A 21,793-nucleotide genomic window follows, 5' to 3' on the forward strand; every position below is an offset into this window, starting at 1 on the left:
AATACAAGACCTAGCCTTGAAACATTTTTAACAAAAGATGAAGTCAACACAAACATCAAGAGAAAAGAGTATGCTTCTGGAGATGGCAGAAGGTAACTAACTACCATTTGACTGACTCATCCCCTACAGTCCTCCTGCAAGTACATGTTCTGTCCACTAGGCTGGAAAACGAGATGCTATGAACTCGGCATACCAGAACAGAGTGTGTTTCAAATTCAGAAAACGTAACACAAAGCACACAGAACTGGTGCAAGAAGGACAATTCCTGGGGAAGACGGGTTAGCTCCGTTAGAGCCATAATAAAATAAAAATCCAGCTACAGCACCAGTCACATTAATGCAGAGTCTTGCATATATTGGCCAATGCAGTTGAATCTGATGGAAAGGATTATCACAGAGTAAAATAGCTGTCTTCTGTGTCAGCAGCATGAAATTTGGAGAAGGCTGCAGTGACCACTGGCAGGTTCTTAGAGGTTTACATATCAAAAGAGTAGAACATAGATGTCTCTTAAATACTGCTCAGGAACATGCAGAAAACCATACAAACTAGAAGTGACACTAAGAAAAATAAAAAGCGGTGATACCCCTTCCCCATCCTTATCAATGAAAAAAAAAAACAAACCTAAAAATTGGTGGACCAGCCTGAAAAGCAGCTCTATTTAAAAGGTATCTTCGAGAAAGGACATGACCTGCATTCCTTCTTTTGGGCATATTATTCAAGTTTTGTTCAATCTGTTACCCACACACAAAGCCACTAACAATTCAGGTTACACATGTCATGCTGATAGCAAATTTAAGACTCCGATGATAGCTGAAAACTTGGTCATAATTTACTGTGACAACTTCATACTAAAAGTATCAAAAACAGAAGAAAAAGGTCTAGCTTGAACAGGATATCAGGTTGAATTTGAAGGATGATCAGCTTAGAGACAGAAGGAGAGGAGGAGTAGAAGAAAGGAAAAGAGGAGGTTGTTCTTCCTCTCCTCAGATTCCTTAACGTAAGATTCAGTTAACAACATTCAACTCCACAGCACTACAGGAATGGCAATTTTCAGACCAAGACTATCCTTAGAAAAGCATGAAAAGATGTAAATTAAAATACTGGAAGCAACACTAACTTTACCATTTTATACTCTGTAGTTACCCAAAGCAGGAAGTACTACAAAGCTTCTACACTTGGGGCCTAGCACGCCCAACTGAAGTCAACAGAGTGTCATATTTAGATGCAGAAGCTTAAAAGCAGTCGGCAATAAGGAGAGAAAGCTTTCCTTTTCTTTCTAGAGGAAAGTGAGGAACTACAGGATTTTGGCAACCTTAGGGCCAATGAAGCTCTACCAAAAAGTAGCACATTGAGGTTCAATTAAGTCAGTTCCCTAGCCTTAACATGTGATTATTACAAACCATATACTAGCTTATATACATATACACACATATATAAACAAAGTTATAAAAACACAAATAGCACAATGGACTGATTTGTCATCTCTATCACAACTGCAGACAGCTCTCGTGCTACTAGTTTATCAGAACTGCACACTCTGAAACAAGCAGAGTGAAACAAATTGGACAGAAGTCTGACAGTTTACAAGCACACACCTACTTCATGGAGACGGGTAAAGTTGTAAACGAACTATATTAAAGCATTTTAGATGATGCACAACAAACAGGTATTACATTTAAACTTTGCCTATGTTGATTTATTTTACACTGACAGAATAAATGACTAATTTGTGTGTTTAGACAAGCCAAACTTATATGAATTCGAATGGGGACTTTGTTCCCCTCCCTGAATCAGCAGAAATGTTAGCAAAAGTCTCAAAGCAATCAGAGGGCTTAACTTGGTTAGTTTGGAATTGCTTCCCCAAGCCCACCCCTCCACCCCGTTAACCTAAAGCACTCGGGGCTAGGGGAACATCAAACCAAATTTTATCCAATTTGAAAAGCTCATTACAAATGTTTGGTTTTCTGTGATTACAAGTGTGTAACAAGTCACTAATACATACTTAGAATACTTATGACCTGCCTAAACTAGTTGTAGTACAGACAGAATCATATTTTAGTAAATTATCAGCTTCATCTGTGCTTTGGCACTATTGTTAACCAAATTCTTCATCGCCAGCTTCATGTAAAAAGCTGTAAGTTTTTAATTTAGGCTTATTGGGTGTTCTACAAGGAAAGCTCATCTTTTCCACCCTACAAGGTTATCACAAGACAGTCTCTTCAATCCAACAAAGAATGTCAAAGCAAAAGGAACTTTGTACTGTAACACTGCAATACCTTTAGTCAACTTCCAGTATTTGTGTAAGGTGAAATTCTGCTTCTAGAGCAAAGTCCAGATAAAAAGGCACCACAGCTAAACTAATTTCCTCAATCACATGCTAGTCAAGAGGCTTTGAATCTACAGACTGTGTCATACGTTCTTGTAGTTTATCTGTCCAATGACGAGCCCATTTCTCTTGCAGACGGTGTTTCAGATCCCATTTTGTGTAGTATAAAACTCAAAATTTGCTCCTGAAGTACATTTGTAGTAGTTTCCAGGGGCTTCCCAGACAAAAATCCCTACAGAGGAATACTGTGGATGCAGAAAGAACAGTCCAGAGTCATACCAAGAAGCCTAACAGAGCAAGCGGCCACTGCCCCCAGCTCCTCAGGGAACGCAGAGCTCAACTCCCATGATATCTGTCACACTACAGGCATAAAGCTGCTAACCTAAACCAACGAGCTCATGGTAACACAAGAGCGAAGGATTTGGTGACTCTGCTGGTGAAGCATGCTAGAAGAGTAGACTCTTCCTTATTAAGAGGGAGCCCCAATTGGCATTCTTGCTGCAGCTGCTGAATAGCTCCGTACTCTCTAAAAAGCACGTGTCCCACGACTCCACTAGAGATCACCGTTTCCTCCACAACACAAAACATATACTTTTATCTCATCTGCTGCAGTGCAGTATCTCGTGGTTTAAACTCGTACCTGGTTATTCAACAGACAGGCTAAGTCACAGGCGCACACACATTCTTCTGCCAGTTTAGTCACAGAGCAAGACAGCTGAAGGCAATAACATCTTAGGCAGTAATAACATCTCCAGTAATATTTCTGCAACAGTTTATTAAAGCCTCAAGTCTTTCTGTCCAGAAGGGGATTACAGACACTGTCACCTTACTAGCCAGACAGTAAAACACCACCAAAAGATGCTTTGGGAGCATCACAAGAGGAGCAGCAAATGCCTGCAGTCTAAAATAAATAAATAATTATTTAAGAATTAATCAAATTTTAAATTGGAAACCTTCACCTATGAACACTAAAAGCAGCACCTCTCAGCTCTCTGGTCAGCCTGTATTCACCCTTCAGCTTCCCAGATGAGGAACTCAAGTTGATCTTTCTCACCATGCAGTTGCAGCACGATGCCCCTGACTGTACTTGTAACTCCGTTTTCTCAAGCACTTTGAAAACTGGATTTATTTCACAAGCCAGAGGAACACATCTAGTTGGTCATAAGGAAGAAAATTCTGAAGCAAAACTGTTTCCCTGGTTTTCCCCTAAAAGCAAACAAGCAAAAAAGTATGTTTATTCAAATGTTTAAAATAGTTTAAATAGTGTAATTCTAATTTTTTCTAATGTAATTTGTTGATTTGGAGCTAAAGGCATATTTTCCACTGGCACTTTTCTAGCATGATTCAGAACTGTCCATTTGTGCTTTCAAGACAAAGAATCTTCCACCTGCTTCTTTAAAAAGTCTTGGTTTAGAGAATGTTCTTAAACACAGTTTCTTTCCATAAGTGTGATAATTTAATTGTTAAACCTTGTAAGGTTAATTTGGAAAACACAACATGTAGTCAAACTCATCCACAGTTTAGTTTCCAAGTGAGAGACTACACTAAAAATAATTGAGGAATTAGAAATTTCAATCAAAAATTTTTATCCTTTCATTTTACTCACAATCAAAATTTACTGAATTTGCACTAGCAGCAAGACTAATTTCTGGAACACCTACAAATAAAGATATAAAATTAAACTGAGACCACTTGAATTTTATGGATCCCTGACAAGTTAGGAACCCAGGCCATGCTCAGTGGAATGGCATTTTCCCTCAACAGCACAGTCATCTTTCACCTCACCTGGAGCCAGCCTCAAAGGGATAAGGAGTGTAGAAGCACTCCACCACAGGATATCTGTACCAAGGAATGACCATCAGATCTTTTTGGCCCAGGTTCTATTTAAAGCTCCACAGATGGAAGCTAAAAAAAGGTGACCACCTCTAAAATTCCAAGAATCTTTCTAATTTCATTATCAGCTTTGTTACTCTTATCAATTCTAGCTCCCTATTAGATTCCGAAAATAAAAACTAGAGACGGCCAGATCCAGCCAGCAATAAATTAAGTAACAGCAGCATAATTTATACTACTTATCATGTTTTCAAGAAAATTAAGTCTCATAAAACAAGTCTAACTTCTTCCTCCATAAGACTATACATTTATTTGAGAGCAGCAATAAGGAACCTTAGATCTAGTGTGTTCCTGCAAGATATCTCACTTTGGCACAGATGAGCTCTTGCAGATCTAGCTTGAGCTACTTGCCACGATTTCTATCACTGAACAACACTGCTGTAGCAACTACGCATTTCCTGTCCAGTTCATACCAATCTGGCTGTCTTTAGTGGGGCAGACGAAGACCACTCACACGATTGAGCTAAGAGAGCACTAAGTACATAAATCAAACCATTCCTAAAGTGATTATTTATACCCTCAACGCCCAACTCAACAACACGGGCTTTTACAGCACTTTTGCCTTAAATAGCTCCTGTGCCCTCTGTCAGGTTTTCCTCTACAGCTTGGCCCCTTACTTTTGCCATACCTTTAACAAATCTGACATGCAATGTCGCAAAACCATTTTTTAAAGTGAAACATCCCTGACCTGGCTTTCAGCACAGCCTCACAAACAGCTGAAAGCACAGGTATCTGCCTGTGGCACCAGGATGGGAATGAGAAGCCAAGAACTCTTTGAACTCGTACTGACCATGAAACACCTGTACTCTCAAAACACAGCCTATGAGGCAGTCCAACAAAGGCAAGCATAAGCTTTCCTAAAATAGATGTGTGTAGTCCACAACAGGCAGATTTTAAAAAAATTCATTTGGAAGGGAAAGGAGGAAAGCAGCCAGCCAGAAGCACTGTCAGTGCAATCCTGAAGTGTTTTGTTCACAGTCAACCACTGGACAGTTTTCCCTTTGGAGGGAACTAATATCACTCACACTGAACTTCACAAAACCGGCACCGTAGCAGGACATGATGGGCCTTGTTGGTAGTACACACTGGCTTGCATCTCTTGGGGATGCAGAGCTGCATCAACCCACTCTTGCTAAATTCAGTGAAACCACAGGTTACACACAGAGGAAAAAGTTTCACTCACACTCACTAGGTCAAAGACAGCGCCCTGCATTTCAGCAGCATTGTAAGAACTCTGGCGTAACAACAGAAAAACAACAGACTGTGAGCTCTCAGTGTAAAGCTATAGCCAAGAAAGTAAACTTGAGCCTTGAATGCATAACAAGGGAAGATTAAGTAAGGAGCAATGCCATTTCATATAACGTTCAGCAAACTGTTATAAAAACATTGCTGTGCCCACAGCTCAAATGTCTGCACATGATGCACAAAGTCAGAAAAAAGCTACAAAAAATAATTTGGAGTCTGCAAAGCATCTGGAAATAAGTTTTGGCTTTATCTGTTTAGACAATCAAAGATAAGACTAAGAGGTGGCTTGTGTGTGAATTTCACATACCTTCATGTGAAGAATATTTTCCCCGTAGTCCCAGGACTTTTCATCGCATGCGTGCTCAGGTACCAAGACAGGGGATAACAGGGACCATAAAAGTATCAGACACAATAAAAGACCCGTTATTATTCTGAAGAGTTGATGTACAACCACAGTAAGGAACTGCTTCTCATTAAAGACTCTTAAAGGCAGACAAACCAGTGACATCCAAGAAGAGAGCTGATGCTAAAAAGTAATAGGCTTAAAACATGTTCTTGGAAGTTCTGAAGACTGGTCAGGGAAGGAGAACAGATTAAGTGTTCACAATGATCCTTTCTGGCCTGAAACAAATCTACAGTTCGGAACCTATTCATTTGCAATCCATCCATATTACTAACTCTCCAATACAACTTAAAGAGTCATAGTCCAAATGATATCTATGGAGAACAGCCAGTTGACTTCCATTTAACATCATCATAACAGCCTTATCAGATGATGTTAAAAGAAGGAATAAATGGGAACAGAGACAGCTGGAACCTCTGCGAGCCACTTCCAAAGCAAATTTTCTTAGTTAGCAAATGCGGTAGCTCTATTGGAAGTGGCGATGAAACTGCCACGGCTTCAAAGAGAGGGGGGGAAAAAAACCAAAACAAAAAAACAACCACACACAAAAAACCCCAAAAGATACAAAGAGGTAACAATAATCATATTAATGATTTCCTGCCAATCCTTCATTCTAACAATTCCCTTTGAAACACGATTGCTTGTAAAAACAAGAAGTCCTGTTAGTATGTATAAGTTTGTATTCATTCAGTCAGGCCACAAGAAAACTGTCTCCCTACCTACCTACTCAAGCACAGAAGTACAAAAATGTGTGTTAGGACTCCTAGCTACCGCAAACATCAGTTCCATTCCTCACTGCCACCTGGAACCAGTAGTCTCACAAGGCCTTTTGAGATACAAAAGTCACTTGGAATAACATAATAAATTCATTTAGCTCTGAAACCAAAGCCGCACGCTTGCCTCCTAGCACTAACTACGGTGCCTGTTGCTGCATTTATAACCTATCCTCTATCTATAAAACCACTACCAGTTTATTAGCTCTGCAGGTCATGTTCGCATACAGGACAGAAACAGAACCATACTCCAGAGCACACGTGTCCTCATCAGCCCTGCACTCAGTCTCCCACTCCCTGGTTCATCTCTCGAAGAGCTTCCACTACCATCTGTGCAGATGCAGAGGTTACTCAAGCTTGGATTTTCACAGAACATATTTTTCAAGCAAAGCAGGCGAGTCTTGGAAGTAGACAAAGCAGCCACATTTGTCCCTCTGGAACTGCACTAAATTATTATTTTGCCTTCAGGGACACTTTTTCAGCACCACAAACTGCTGTTGGATTTCACAGGGTCAGTCAACTGACTGGCTGTTTGTTTCCAATGAGTGTTTTCACTTTATGTACAAGACCACAGACACAAAAGACGAATTTCGTTCTCCGTCCCACCTGTAACAGCTCTGCAGTGCAGACAGCCTATTGCACCATTTTGCAAACTAGTACATAGAAGTTTGCCGTTTTCTAAGGCTCACAAAAGTGCAAGAGAAGCCTTCTTCCCAGATAGATACCGGGACTCGGAGTCTGACCCGACACTGCTGCAGGAAAGCAGGCAGCACCGTTGGGAGAGCTGCTCTCTGTACAGAAAGTTCCCTGGGCCTGGGACTTTTCATGGGATCTATATTTGGTATCTCCCACAAGTCATTTAGTGCTGCCCTCGTCTTGAGAAACTTATCCTGTTAATGAGGTTAGTACATATTCAAAGAATACAAATTCCTCTTCATTGCACGTTGCCCTATCTTCCTTGCAACCTAACCATTCCTTTGCCCTACAGCTTGCAAAAAAAACAGCTCTTCTTAACACCTTGCTGAAGATTTTGGTATTACTTAAAGGCTCTATCTGCCTTAAATTAAGAAATAACTTTTGATTTCAGTAAACAGTAAGATGCTTTAGCAATCCTGAAAGCAAAAGAAACAAAGTTCATTTTGAGGGCTATCCTTCAAGTTAGGACTTGCACTTCAGCTTGCCCACTTTCAGACAGCTACTGAAAGTCACAGTGAAGCCACAGAGCTTCAGACTCTTTTCTCTTCCTAGAAAGCTTCCACCACTCAGCTTACAGAAACAGCTGGGAAAGTTCTCCACTCCTGGCATTACACAAATGCTGAGAAACTGACAGTTGTAACAGTGAAAAAAAATCTGCTTTCTGAAACAAACTTTTGATTAACAGTATTTTCTATTTATGAAAGACCACATCTTTTTGCTTTCTCTGACATACTTCCAGATTATGATCACGGTGGAAATGTTATCAGATGATCTGTTTCTCCCTCTCAAAGTAAGATGAAATTCTTCTTGAAGAAATATTTCTATCAGTATCTAATAACGTAACATATCGGGGGAAGAAATCAAGTTCCCCTTTCCTGGTCATAACCATATTCTTAAAGCAAAATGCTACCAAAACAGTTGAACTCTTTTTTAAAAATAGACTTTATGATGAAATTATAAACCAAAATATCCTGAGTGTTTAATGTGAAAAATACATCACAATCCAAGCACACAAACCGAAAATTAGAATATCTGCTGGCAAATTTCAATAGCAGCAAACAAAAACCACTTGTTTTTGTTTCACAGCGCTGAACTTTTCTATTGCTACTCCCCTTCAAGAAACAGTCATCAACTTCAGTCTGTTTTTTGCTAATATCCAGACAAATGCTCAAACTCTTTCCTTATTTTCCCTATACTTTGTAAACATTTTTTAAAGCCAGAAATGATGCATCAGCAAGGTTTCACTATCGGATAAATTTATAATGCAAATCGTGCATCAGCATGCTACACAGGAAAATAGCAATTGTAAGCAATACCAACAAAATATGGGATGGCTCAGAGAATTTAAGAAAAGCAACTGAAGGCAGTGAGTAACCCCAGCTTATTTCCAATTCCACATTTAAGAATACTCTAAAAATATTTGTTGTACAGATTATTTCCTCATAGATTGACTGTCTAAAATATTAAGCGCCCTGCATGAACTACCAAAATACACCAATTAAAAAAAATTTCCCCCTCTGAGTGCCTACTGCTCGCAACAAACAATTTGAGTACTGCGGCAAATGTTAGATGCCCCAAAGGCTCCTCCATTTTCACACCTAAAAACACGGGTTTGATTCCCTATTTTACAAGCGTTGCAACAGTTCACCCAACAGAGAAAACCCAACTATGAAATATCATTCTATGAGAGGAGGGGAGTGAAGGGAGACAGAGCAGACATACAGGCAGATGACAGCTTAAGCAATCAGCTTAAATGAGAAAAGGAAAAGTGCTATGGTCAACATTTAATGGCTTCACTGGCCTCTGTAGAAGGAATCAGCAATCTCTGCTGTCTTAGTAAGCAGGCCCCCCCCCACTGAAAAGAAAACCCACCAAAATTTACATCTTATAATTAACTGGAAGTCAAATCCAGAACTCCAGCGCGCTGCTGAGAGCTGCGCGCAGAATTAATTGTGCAAGGCCGCCACTGAGCACACGCAGAGCCACCCTGCAGCTAGGCGTTCCCAGCTGCAGCTCGCAATGTGGTGGCCCTGGCAGATGGGGCTCACAGGCTCAGGAACAGTCACAGAGCAGGGCTGGGAACGCTCCGCCTTGGAGAAGGGGTTGTCAGTAACAAATAAGAAAGCATCCTGCCACCCTCTCTTCATTGCTGAACTGCAGGGAAACAAAAGAAAAAAACCAAATCAAGCCCAATATGTGAAATAGCAGGAAGCGGGAGGAGAGGAAAAAAAAAAGTCTTTTGCACAATGAACAAGTTCTGTTGCTGCCCTGTTAACCCAGCTCTTCCCTCCACAGAGCTACAGCAGGACGTCTGGAGTCACATAGCTGCGTAGCAGCATCCAAAGATCACAACATGACAGAAGATAAGTGGACACTGCCCACTGGACTTTACACTCCCACGGTGCCACCTATCCTAGCGATACGACCCATTTTGAAGAATACCACCGCTCTTCACTTATTTGCTTAATTCAAAGAGATAACAGACTCATTCATCATCTCTCAAAGCAAAGCACTCATGGAAGGTTCATTATTCAAGAAGAATTGCTACTCAGTAAGTAGCCTGAATATAAAACCTACATACTGAGGATTTGCATCTCTACTGAATAGCGATCTTTGTTGCAACACAATGATTGTACAGAGTACTGGTGTTTTCGGATCTGCTTATAAAAACTGAAGTAGTTGGGTTTGGTCTTTTTACATAAATGCAAGCCCTCAATTTAAAAATCATACCATATCACAGCTCCGTGAACCACTAACAAGGTATGAAAGAGATTTATCTAAATGACAGAAAACAGCCTTGATCAATTCTGGAAGGGAACAAGGGAGAAGGAAAAACATAATAGAACTGCTCCTTTTCTCAGAAAAGGTGGCAAACATTCATTTACTCAGTTAAAGCAGCTAACATTTGGACATTCAGTAATTTTGTTCGGACTTAACACCAACAAAAAAGATGTGATGCAGTTAGCATGTTTATTCTATCCATCAATATTAAAATGAGAATTTTTTTATAGCCTAGGATAATGTTAAAGTTTAACACAGCCAACTGAAATTGCTTATCATCTAATAAAAAACTTTCAAGACCTCACATAGTGAAATGTACACAGTAAGAAATTTTAAATTTAAAAATGGAAAGTGGTTTCCCTGTTTGGTCTCAATTTAGGCAGAAAAAGAAACAGGTGTTTTCCCAGCCAAGACTGCTAAGCTACAAAATTCCTCTCAAGTCTAGTTTTTTAATATATATAAAAACCACCAACAAAAATAACACGCAAAATCAATTACTAGTACTACGAAGAATTACTGTGAAAAGCATTCTTTTCAGATAGCCACAAAAGAATTAATCCTTGGATAAGTTATTCTTTGAAATAATGTTGCTGTCTACAATAATTGAATTACAGGTCACAATCCCGAAGTTATAACACTATGCTTTTCTAACTGTGTATTTGACACCAGTATATTCATACGAGTCCAAGTTCTTCAAAAGAAAGGACCTATACTCCATGCATATTTGTGTAGTTATTTGTGTATTTCACAAACATTAAATTGGATCCTCCATTAGGATTTCCAGTCTATTTTATAATATTAACTGTATCATTTGTATTAAAAATCATGAAATACAGTATCAATTCAGTGTGTGTGTCAGTGCACTAAAAAGAAAAAAAGATATGACGACATTTGGTATTTGTTTGGATAAACTACCTCTGGTTCCATAACAACAAGGAAGGGAAATAATCTGAATCTGTACAGATCAAAACCATAAACAGCCAACAAAAATTAACTCAGTATTTTTCATGCTTCATATTTGGAGTCTGAATCTAGAACTTCAAAAAAGATTTCAAAATAATCTCATCACAATATAGCTAATGGTCCAGACCTGCCTAGAAATAAATGGAAATAGCAAGTCAAATGAAGAGCAGATGGTCACTCTAAACACTTCATTACTCTCCAACCCTTTTATTTCTAATGTGGAAAGAATAAAAGAACATTTGCCATAGTCTGCATTGGAAAACAAATACTAAAAAAACCCCATGTGTTTCTCAAGTAATTTAAAATACTAACCGAGAAACACTGTATGTACAGTTAACAGCTGTCAACTTCATCCTTCTAGCAAAAATAGGGTAAGTACTTATCCCTATATTTTACTTTGCAAAGGTTCTGCAAATTCAACCATGTGTATATGTCCTCCCTTCTTCTCTCAACCTCCCTCCCACACTATTTGAGTTTCCAGGTTCATTTTTGTTGTCTCATACAAAACCATGCATTTTTGAAGTGAGGAGGTTTAACCTTTGAATTAATTATTTCACCAATCGCTGCCAATGTTCCCCTAATGTCTGCTCTGCAACTGGGACTGTTCAGGACAAGGAGTTTACCTGCACCATTTGTGCCCTGAGAGAGGGCACTCTGCTAGTCAAGCTGGCTGAGTGAGGTGCTGAGGCAGCTGGGAAATTGCTTTTTCGTGGGAAAGGAACACAACTGAGAAGTGTTTCGAATTTCTGACAACTGCAGGGAATCACAGAAATGATCTAAACTGGTAAGAGCGGATGGGACAGAGAACTGTGCTTGAGGCCCAAACCAAGAGAAAGCAGACCTCTAGCGCTCTTTAAAATGGAACCGAGAAGAGATCCTCCATGATGAACTGTCTCACAGCTTGCATAACTGCTCCTGGGGGGCAAAGAAAATGGCTTTTACAGACTGGGAAAATAGAGTGGGGTAAAAAAAAACCCACAAAACTAAAAGAAATCTTCCCTTATTAAAAAGAAAACTCAGTAGGTATCATGCTAGTAATACAGATGATATCCACACAGAAGAAGTACAAAGAATTGCTCAGGAGGAGACTGCAAAGGAGAAGGGTGGGTGGAAGTGGTTGGGAATTTATAAACAGAAGCCCTGAATTGGAGAATGGACCTATGCTTGGAGAAGATGACACATGAAATGGAGCCAGTCTCTCAGAGGAAGTTACAGGAAAATAAGATATTTACAGAGGTGCTACAACTAGAAGCACAAGGAAGCACATGAGGAAGAAAAGCATACACAGAGAAGCAGGAGTGGAGATACCTGTCCCCTCTCTGCTTCAGAAAAGAACAGGATAGACAATACATCCCACACTTTACATACAATTTCTAGTTTCTTCAACATTTCAGCCTGTTTCTTCCTGTACTACCTTCTGCAATCCCAACAAAATTAGTCCTCTGCATGCTCTTCCATGTGGGCTGCACTTCCAAAGTCTTTCCTCCTGTTTCCTGCCTTGTAGGAACATTTTACATGCCCAGACATTGTTTTTCCTCTTCAGGACTACTACGAAGAGCCTGAAGCTACAGGTTTGCTACCCAGCAATCTAGTCTAGAACACAACCACAAAACATATTAGTTTTTTTGGGGCTTTTAGGAAAAAAACCCAACATATTATACGTACACTGTTTACAAAAAACCTCTGTATTTTCTAACTGTTCTGAAAGCCTCCTTCTTACTGACCATCTTCATTCAAATGATGGTCTTCAGAGTTTCTCCAATGTTCATGAACCTGTAGTTAAGCCCAGCGCAAACAGCTCCTACTGAAATATATTTTTGTGCTAAGAAACAAGAGGCCCAGCCACACTGACATTTCACACGGTTACTTTCCTAAGCATAGCTGTGTTCTAGTCCATTGTAAAAAGGCTTCCAAAAGAATGCATAAAACAACCTTATCTTCTCCCATCTCTTCAAACACATAAGCTCTCCATCAAAGAATTAGTACCAGGTGCTCATAGTTTTGTCTTTGCTGTGTACTACTCTCATCATTGGCTTTCTCCCCCTCACTGGTTGTCAATGCTTTGCAGCAGTCCTTTCACCCTGTCTATCTGTATTGCATTGAAAAATGGTATCGGTTTCCATAAATAACTAGTGGAACTCACAAACAAAATTTATTTAACATATGCCAAAACAAAATGCTGCTCGTTACCTCCCTCCTCTATTATGTACTGTCAAAATGTCTTTTATCTGCTGTAGATTTATTGGGGATGTTTGGTGAGCACATCAAGGGCCTAAAATACCCTCTTCCCTCTCAGGAACCTAATACCGTGCATTTCTCAAGCACGGCTGCAGTCACATGTGCATACCGAATCTCACTCCTGTTTCTCTGGGGCTGCCTATGTCCCTGATTCTGTATGTGATTCTACTGTGAATGCTTTTCACACACCTTCAGAATACACAGCAATGCATCAAAGTATACAGTACATGGATAACATAATTAAAGGCTACTGCCAGAAGACAACACATTGAGTTCTAGCTACAGTTACTTGATCAGAGCCATAAGATTGAAATGCCTTTTCATTACATGAGCTGCAGAAGCAAAACACCCAACCCCTTCTCAAAAATTGAGTTTGATCAATTTATGAAGGGGATTATAGGTGCTGGTGCCCACAGGAGTTCAGAAACATGAGAGGCCTTTCCAGTGCTGCAAATACGCTTTTAACATTTTCCAGCAAGCGTTCTAATTTTATATTGCTGAAAGGTAACTTCTGCATAAGGAAGGCATATTGTTAATTTTGTAAGTGGTAAAAGCTTTGAAGAATTAATAAAAAAACCCTGTTCCCCATCTGATGTAATATATCTGTTTGGGTGGGGGGTAACTCCTCAGTCAGGAGGCTCCAGAGAATTGACTTAAATCTAAGCATCTACACGCATATTAGGGCATTTCTCTAGAGTTAATATTCCTGAAATGTCATTAGGAAATCATGTGTGATGTTAAGAAGGAAAAAATCAGTTGTACTTCTCTCCCGATATTTATAACTTTATCACGTCATTTACACTAGCCAATAATTTTAAGAAAAAATAACTACTCAAGAGTTAATTTAACATTCACGTTTGATGTAAGCATAGAGGCCAGAGAGCAGATTCTGTTATGTTCATGTTACTCCGAGAAGAAAAGGATACAACACACAGAAGACTAGAGATTAGAAAAGGGTATTGGAGAACATTTACTATCCCTACCCTGAAGTGTTTCCATAGCAGCCGAAACAATTATTAAAACGGATACACCAAAAGGAAGGCAAAGAAATAATACAAAAGCTATCCATCTGAAAACAAATCATAGATTTGAAGAGTTATATTTGACCTGTTCGTTAATTTAATCATTAAACATCACCTACTTTCTAATACATCACACAGGTCTTTGTAACAATGTTCACAGCAGCACAGAAATTTAGCAGAGCAAGGAGATTTTTAGAAAGGAGTATTTAGGACAGACAACATGTTGACTGCTGTGGCTTCATGTCACAGAAAATGTAAGGTATCCAATATCTGCTTTGCAGGATGAGGATTTCCATAGCTGAGTAAGCTTACCATTTGTTCCCACTTAGATAAAACAAACCCAAGAACACTCTGCGTGTGTTCATTCACCTCCACCAACTTATCACAGAATACTGTTTTCAGTGGCATTAAGGGACATTAATTCCTGCTACACTGGACAGTCCCACTGAATAGCCATCTTTCATATCCTCCCTTTAAGCTTTTATAAGGTGCATTGAATTAAAAAAAAAACAAACCAGAGACTCAGTTTTCAGAAATGCCAGCAACCATGTCTTAAAGTCAACAGAAATTTGGCTTTTTGGCCTCATCTGAGAGCCCTCTATAGACTGTTCCATTTACGTATTAACTAGCAGGCACCATCACCGCTGCATAAATGTCAATGCTCTTTCCCTGCATTCCTTATGTAAGAACACAGCATCATCCGTAACCAGTTTTTCTTTCATTAAAGTCATGAGCCTTCCAGAAAAAGAGAGGCAAGATTGTTTTGACAGCAGTGAGCAAGTGGTCTTCCATCTACTTACAGCTGAGTTACAAAATCTAAACAAATAACAGCCTCCAATGTAAGCGAAGATGCGACACAGAAGATACTAAACAGGTTCCCAATGCTAAAAAGAAATGCACTGATACCTGTGTGAGAGGGAAGAAAGGATGGTTTCTAACGTAAGTATTTTTTCCCTTGCATCAATTCTTATAATTAGATTTCAGACATGCAGACACATGGTGTCAGGTCAAGAGGAAGTAATGACACTATTTCTGCTCCCCCTTCCCATGGGAAATCACCCCACAGCAAGAGAACTGGTCAACTGCCACTCACTCCTATACAACAGATCCAACCTTAATAGCATCTCACATTCAACAAAGGGCCCTGAGGAGCTTGTGGGTTTAAAAAGCCATCCAGCGCATTATTCTGTTTAGAAAGAATACTTTCAAAGTACACGATTCTTGCCTTAAGAGGAAGCAGAAAAGCCCGCATCATTAAGCAGTCCTTAAAATTTCATGCAAGAAGCTGACAACAGAAAGCATTATCCAAGGGTATCTACAGTGCTCAGACTAATTTGATGTTTACATTCATACAGGGACAGCTGGGTAGGAAATAAGTTCAGGAAAGCTGGAGAACACCTACAAGTGAAAGAGTACACAGCACTGTAGGAGGGCAGGCTAGTAGATGGGGTGGTTCGAGGGCAAAGGACACACGTAAAAAGAATAAAGTGCAAATGCCCCAGAAGAAAGTGGGCACGGAAATGCAGATAAACAAGAAAGGTGACTCTGGTCACAGGACAGCCTAGAAAAGAAGAAGTTATGGAGGGACTCGGAGATCAGGGTAGATCTCTACTTCTGTTACCATCAGGAGCAGACAAAAGCTTACCAGATGTGCAGTTTCTAATACAGATACTATCACATAAATGCTAACATTAACTCCAGAGATAGTTATCAACCTACTGAGGTAGGATTTATTTTTCCAACAACGCTATCAGCCCCCACGTTTGAGAAAATACTGTGGCAGAGCCTGATACATTTAATCTGGAAACTGCTGTTTCAGGCTTTTAGCTTTACTTGAATATTAAAAAAACCAAACAAACAAAAAAAAAAGTCAACAAAAAACCCTGAAACATTTTCTACACATATAGCTGAAGCTTTCCCTCAGTCATCTTTTCTGTCATTCCTCCACGCAAACAACAGACAAGTCTTTAAAATCCACTAAACTTTTCAATTACTTCTAAGTCAAGCCTTAGATAGCAGCCTAAAAAGTTGTAGTTACAGGAGTATCATGTCCTAATATCAACAAGTTCCTTTTTCCACTGGAAAGACAACTGGGATGCAATGTTAGCAGGCAGTAAAAAGAGCACATTTTACAGATGCCAGTGTCTCATGAAATAAGTGCTTGTGAACACAATCAGCAGCACAGTAAAGTCCTCTGCAATTATCCACACACTTGACTCCATGGGTAAGGTGCTCACTGGTGATGAAGCCCACACTCCTTCCCTTCCCATAAAATTTGAGCTGAAATTGAGAGAAACCACCATACGCTATTTTTTTTTTTTTAATGGAAAAAATGCTACTCAATGCATTCAGCTTACCCAGTCCTGTACCACAGCTTCTGAGTATTGAAGCAAGTTCTGTTTCAGGCCCTAATCCCATAAAATCTGGAGCTGCAAAGCTTGGAGAAACTTTACTGATCAGCTTCTATAAATGGTGCAACGCCTCTTTCAGTTTTTCTAACTCTCAGTGTGGGTGTTACTTTCCGTGAAAGAAAGGGGAAAAGCATGAGGAGCAGATCTGTAATGCAACAGAACAGTTTTTAACCCTCAAAACATTGACAGCTATCACGTGCTCCAGTGTCCTCCACCTGTCTAGGTGTTTCACTGAAAATAAAAATACCGACTTCTTACCCTGTCTTTGGACAAATGAACTACAACCACCACGTGTGCAGCTCACAGTCTGAAAACACTGGCAGCCTGGGCTTCCTTTGGAGGTCAAATTCAAGCAAGGGTGCTCCACAGCTGCTTTACTTTACTGGACCAAGCAGATACTTCCATATACTTTTAAAACTCAAGGACTAAGAGGAGCGCCATTACCTCATCTTCTAATGCTTCAAAACCACAGACCGTCTTAAACAGGCTCTGCAGCAAAAGCTGCACACTGATAAATCAGAGGGAGTATAACCTTAAGCAAAATATTTACTAAGCTTATCTACATACACCTTTATAAGTAAATCCTTACCATGCTGATAACATTCATCAAGTCTTTAGAAAAGATTTGTGCCGAGATGCTAGAAGGGCCGCAGCAAGTCGATAAGATGCGAGGAGAGGAAATATATAAGCGTTTCCAACATCTGGAAATGGGTGATCTAGTCTGCAAGGCGAGGGAGGCCGGATAATTCCACAGCAAGTATCCCTAGGTGGCTCTATTCACATACTTCTGTATTCACTTGTAAGAGTCTTACTCCATCTCTTCAGTTTAAGTAGAAACCATAGGGTTGCCAAATTCCATGTTTTAGTGAAATAATGCCAATATATAATTATTAATGTGAAAGGTGCCTAACAAGATCCAAAAGGCACTCTGAAAAAAAACACTCCTTCACAGGACTGGAGATTAATGTAGTGCCCAATTTACCAGGTTGTTGCACACATTATTAGCAAGTTCCCCGACCTGCTTTTGTAGACCAAGCTTAACAGCTGGTGATTATTTGGGTTGAAACGGAAAGATGATTTTCAAATACGATAAACTTCCACACTACTTCATCGGAAACTTGGTTTTCAAGGAAGAGGGGAAAACGGTCAGCAAAAAAGGACAGGTGTCGAGTATTTAGCAGCTGTGGGACTTGATGTCTGGCAGAACCCAAACTCTGCGAATCAGTAACGTACACCCTGACACTTCCCTCCAGAGCCGAAAGGGCACACGAGGGGCTCTGGCGACGCCAGAGCGGCCCGGCGGACCCGCAGGCGGCGGCACGCAGGCACATGGCCCCGCGGCCCGCCGCCGCCGGCCCTTCCTCATTCCTCCAGCACGGCGGCGGCAGGGGGACAACTTCGGCCCCGGCCCATCGCCCCCGAGGGCCGGCCGGGCCTGCCCCGCGGCGGCGGGGGGTGAGCCGGGGCGGCGGCCCTGCAGCCCCCTGTCCCTCCCTCCCTGCCGGGGGCGGGCGCTTACCCGGGAGGGGGGCAGCGCCTCGGGCAGCCCCTCGCCTCCGCTCTGCTCCGCTCCCCGCCGCACACCCGAGCGAGGCCCGGCCCCGCTCACCTCCTGGGGGCGTTGGAAAACAAGGGATAAAGAGGCGGCGCCCCCGCAGACCCCCGCCGCGGCGGGCGCAGCGCCTGAGGGCCGGCCTCGCCCCGCCCGGCTCCCCCCACCGGCGCCACAGGTGCTGCCTGCGGGGCTGGGGGCCGCCCCGCTGCCAGCGAGGCTCCGGTCCCGTCCCCGCTCCACCCCCCTCTAGGGCACGCCGCGGGGCCCCCCAAGGCCGGCGGTGCCGCCAGGTGGGGTCTGCGGGCAGACCCCTCCCCCCCGCAGCCGGGGAGAGACACGGGTGGGTGGCGGCCCCTCCCGGGAGCGGCGCCGCGGAACACATCGCTGCAAGGGGCTGGTTTTTGGCTACAGGGGGGAGAATAGGTGCCCGCCTCCCCGCTCGCTCCGGGTAAAGGGGAGACGGACGCAGACGGCTTCGGCCGGCTGGAAGCGAGGGGGGGCGGGCGGCGCGGAGCGGCGGTCATGGCGGGGAGGTACACCGCGCACCTGGCAGCAGGTGCATGCGGGCGGGGACGGCGGCGAGGACGACCGCGGAGGGGAGGAAGAAACTAGGGAGTCTTGCCCGGAGAACGGCGCGTGTTATGCAGCCGGGGCGGGGGGACACAAACGACACGACGCTCGCAGGTGCTGTCACCAGGAAGGGGGGCAAGATGCGAGGAGGCGAGAGCCGTAGGGCAGCTGCAAGTGCTGTTTTGCAGGCGGGGGAGGCAAGCCCACGTTACTCACCGGCAGCTCCACGTTGACTTCGCTCCCGTCCAGGAGGAGGACGCGGCACTGCAGCACCGGCTTACTGCCGCCGGCCGCCGGGATGTGGACGGGGGCTCCGGCGCTGTGTACCACCCCTCCGGGGTGCGGCGAGGAGGGGAAGCCTCCCGAGCTGACGGTGGTGGCGGCGGCTCCCCGCAGCCCCCCGTCCCGCTCGTCCCCCTCGCCGCCGAGCCCACCCCGCCCGGCTCCGCGCCCGGCTCCTCGCCCGTAGCGCTGCATCGACCGCCGGCCAAAGGTCCTGCGCAGGAACCGCAGCATCCTGGGGGCGCCCTGCCCGGCCGCTCACACCCCCGAGCCCGCAGCTCCGCGCCCGGCCCCACGGCGCCTCCCAGAGCAACGCGGCAGCAGCGCCGCCCGCCGGGAGCCGGCCCGCGCCGCCCGCCGGCCGGCCCGCCCGCCCCTGGCGCCCGCTCCGCCCTCTGCAGCGCCGCCCGCCACGGCGCGGCTCGGCGGGGCGGGCCGCGCCGCCGCCCCCTCCTGCCGCCGAGGCGGGGGCACCCGTGTGGCGGGCAGGGGGAGCTGCTGAGGCGGGCGGCGCGGCGGGCCACCTGTGGTGGTGGTGAGGGCGGCCGGGGCGCTCGCCCACAACCGGCCGGCCCCCCCGCGCCGCGGCCCCGGAGCGCCGCGGGGAAGGCGGCGACCCGCGCCGCCTCGCTCCACCAGCAACTGCCCTGGCTCCGCGGCGCTCGGGGCGATCGCGCCGGCCGTTGGGACGGCGTCTGCGCGGTGGCTGCCCCTCGCCACCGCCTCCGGGCCGGGGAGGGGAGCGGAGGAGGGAGGGCAGCGGCGGGGCGGGGGCGCTGCCGGCCTCACCTGAGGGGGCGCGGGGCCTCTCCCGGCCGGGCCTGCCGGGCCCGCTGCCTCCGGGACCCTCGCTTCGCGCCGGGGGTGGCCCGCCGGGACCCGCCGCGCACCCGGGGGCCGGGGGCGGCCCGTCCTTGGCGCCGGGCTCGCAGCGCTGCCCCCGCCACCCCTCCACAGCCCCGCTCTGCCGCATCCGGACGGGGAGAGGAGGAGAAGTGGGAAGTTTAGCGGCGAAATAAAACACGAGAAAGGGGGATGGAGAGCCGGCAAGGGCGGGCGCGGCCGGCGGAACGCGTCCCGTCTGTGCCGGGGGAGGAGGAGGGCACCGCACCGCCGCTCCTGCCGCTGCCCACGTCCCTTGGGCACAACCGCGTTCTCCCCGGGGCGTGGAAATGCTCCCGCGTTTGGCTTTGGAATCACCCGGGTCTGGTGGTTTGAGGAAACAGACGTAGGAACGCGGTCCCGTGGAAAAAAAGCAGACCCTCCAGACCGTCCCGGGGTTTCGCTGCCTTCGTTTCTGCAGCTGTGAGCGAGGAAGGAGTACGGATTTATTTACGTGTTGTAGCAAATCCATAGGTGCAAATGCTCTCTTGCACAGTCGCTCCGCCAATAAGTTAAATATTTATGTATTCGGGCTCGTGTGGGAGCACTTCTGCTGAATTGCCATGTATAAAATACTGGACGTGAATCAAGTCCCGTGGAAACGATCAGAGGGACTAATTCTGTCACCCTATGGTCAGATGTGATCTAAGGGGCTTTGGACTAAGATCATCTGCTGCTTCCAAAGTTTTTTTTTCTTTCTGCTGCGGATTTGTTTCCCTTAACCTTGCTTCCAGGCCGGTTTACACAAGCATCGTCCTATTAGGTATTCAGAATTTCTGCCAAAATCTCTAAGCTTGTCATTTTTTTTTATTGAGACTTGCTAGCATTAGGTAACTGCCTGCTGCTTCTGCATCCTTTTCCGTGTTTCTTCAATGCACCGTATCAGGTCTTGAAGTGTCTCATCAGCCAAGACTGTCACGAAACTGCATGATCTTTGGCAGGGATCCGTCCGCAGCCCTTATGCCCTGTATAGCTGCGTACAAGAGCTTTTATAGAAACAGAGTGGAAAGGTGCTAATCTTTGCCTGCTATCGTTCACTATCAAGAGTAGACACTACAGATTGCTCTTTGTTTTTCCTATATTTTTTTTTAAATTAGGGGCAGAATTTGAATTTTATTTCAGATCCTGGATGGTGTGGTGTACCTTAGGGTTCTTTCACTGCTTTGAACGCTGTGAAGATTTCGCAGTCCTGTAAAGCTCATTTGCATACCATAAGCAACACAAATGATCTTAAAGGCTGGGAATCAGCAGAAATACTGTTGTCTCTTGAGGGAGCTACAGCGATTCTGGTGCAAAGGAGCGTGGGGTGGAAGGGAGGTCTGGCAGAAAACCGAGCAAGTCTTTTGCAGTGCTAAAAGGTTCTTTACTCGGCTGTGACACTTCAGCCCTTTGTCTCTTTCAACATTTCTCATGAAAACAGAAGTCTGATATTTTAAAATATGTAAACCTAGGCTTGCCTGACTTGCACAAGCAGCACACGCGGTACAGGCCAGTGGCCACATCAGAGAGGCCGTGCTGTGTTTACAGAACCACCACAGAGATGCTGAGATCCTATTAAATCTCATTTTAAGCAATATGAGATAAAGCTCATGGTAAAGGATCTTCTGAAAGGAGCTGGGGGTGGGAGGAAATAAAGCTGGTTCCTTAGTACCCAGTCTCTCTTGGAGTAAAACAATTCCACCGTTATTTTGTCTCACGTTACCAGCAGAGCTATCTTTAGCCCTGAAACAAGAGCCTTGAGCGACTGCTGGTA

General features: G+C 44.3%; 1 protein-coding gene across 6 annotated transcripts in view; it reads right to left on the minus strand.

The window, feature by feature from the left end:
• Positions 1 to 19,540, minus strand: part of EPB41L4B (erythrocyte membrane protein band 4.1 like 4B) — a 190,292-nt gene extending 170,752 nt beyond the window's left edge. The window contains exon 1 of one of the 6 annotated variants that reach the window (XM_075084416.1): positions 18,361 to 18,535. Coding sequence is in view for 4 of the 6 variants with exons in the window: in XM_075084411.1 (XP_074940512.1) it covers positions 19,093 to 19,392 (300 nt within the window). In the remaining 2 variants the exon portion in view is untranslated. Of the gene's footprint in view, positions 1 to 5,771; positions 5,795 to 18,360; positions 18,536 to 19,092 lie in introns of those variants that run through there. The other 5 variants (XM_075084414.1, XM_075084413.1, XM_075084411.1 and 2 more) reach the window with 5 other exon arrangements.
• Between the last annotated feature and the right edge of the window lie 2,253 nt (positions 19,541 to 21,793).

The sequence above is a fragment of the Phalacrocorax aristotelis genome, chromosome 2 (genome assembly GCF_949628215.1).
Source record: "Phalacrocorax aristotelis chromosome 2, bGulAri2.1, whole genome shotgun sequence".
Classification (NCBI taxonomy): domain Eukaryota; kingdom Metazoa; phylum Chordata; class Aves; order Suliformes; family Phalacrocoracidae; genus Phalacrocorax; species Phalacrocorax aristotelis.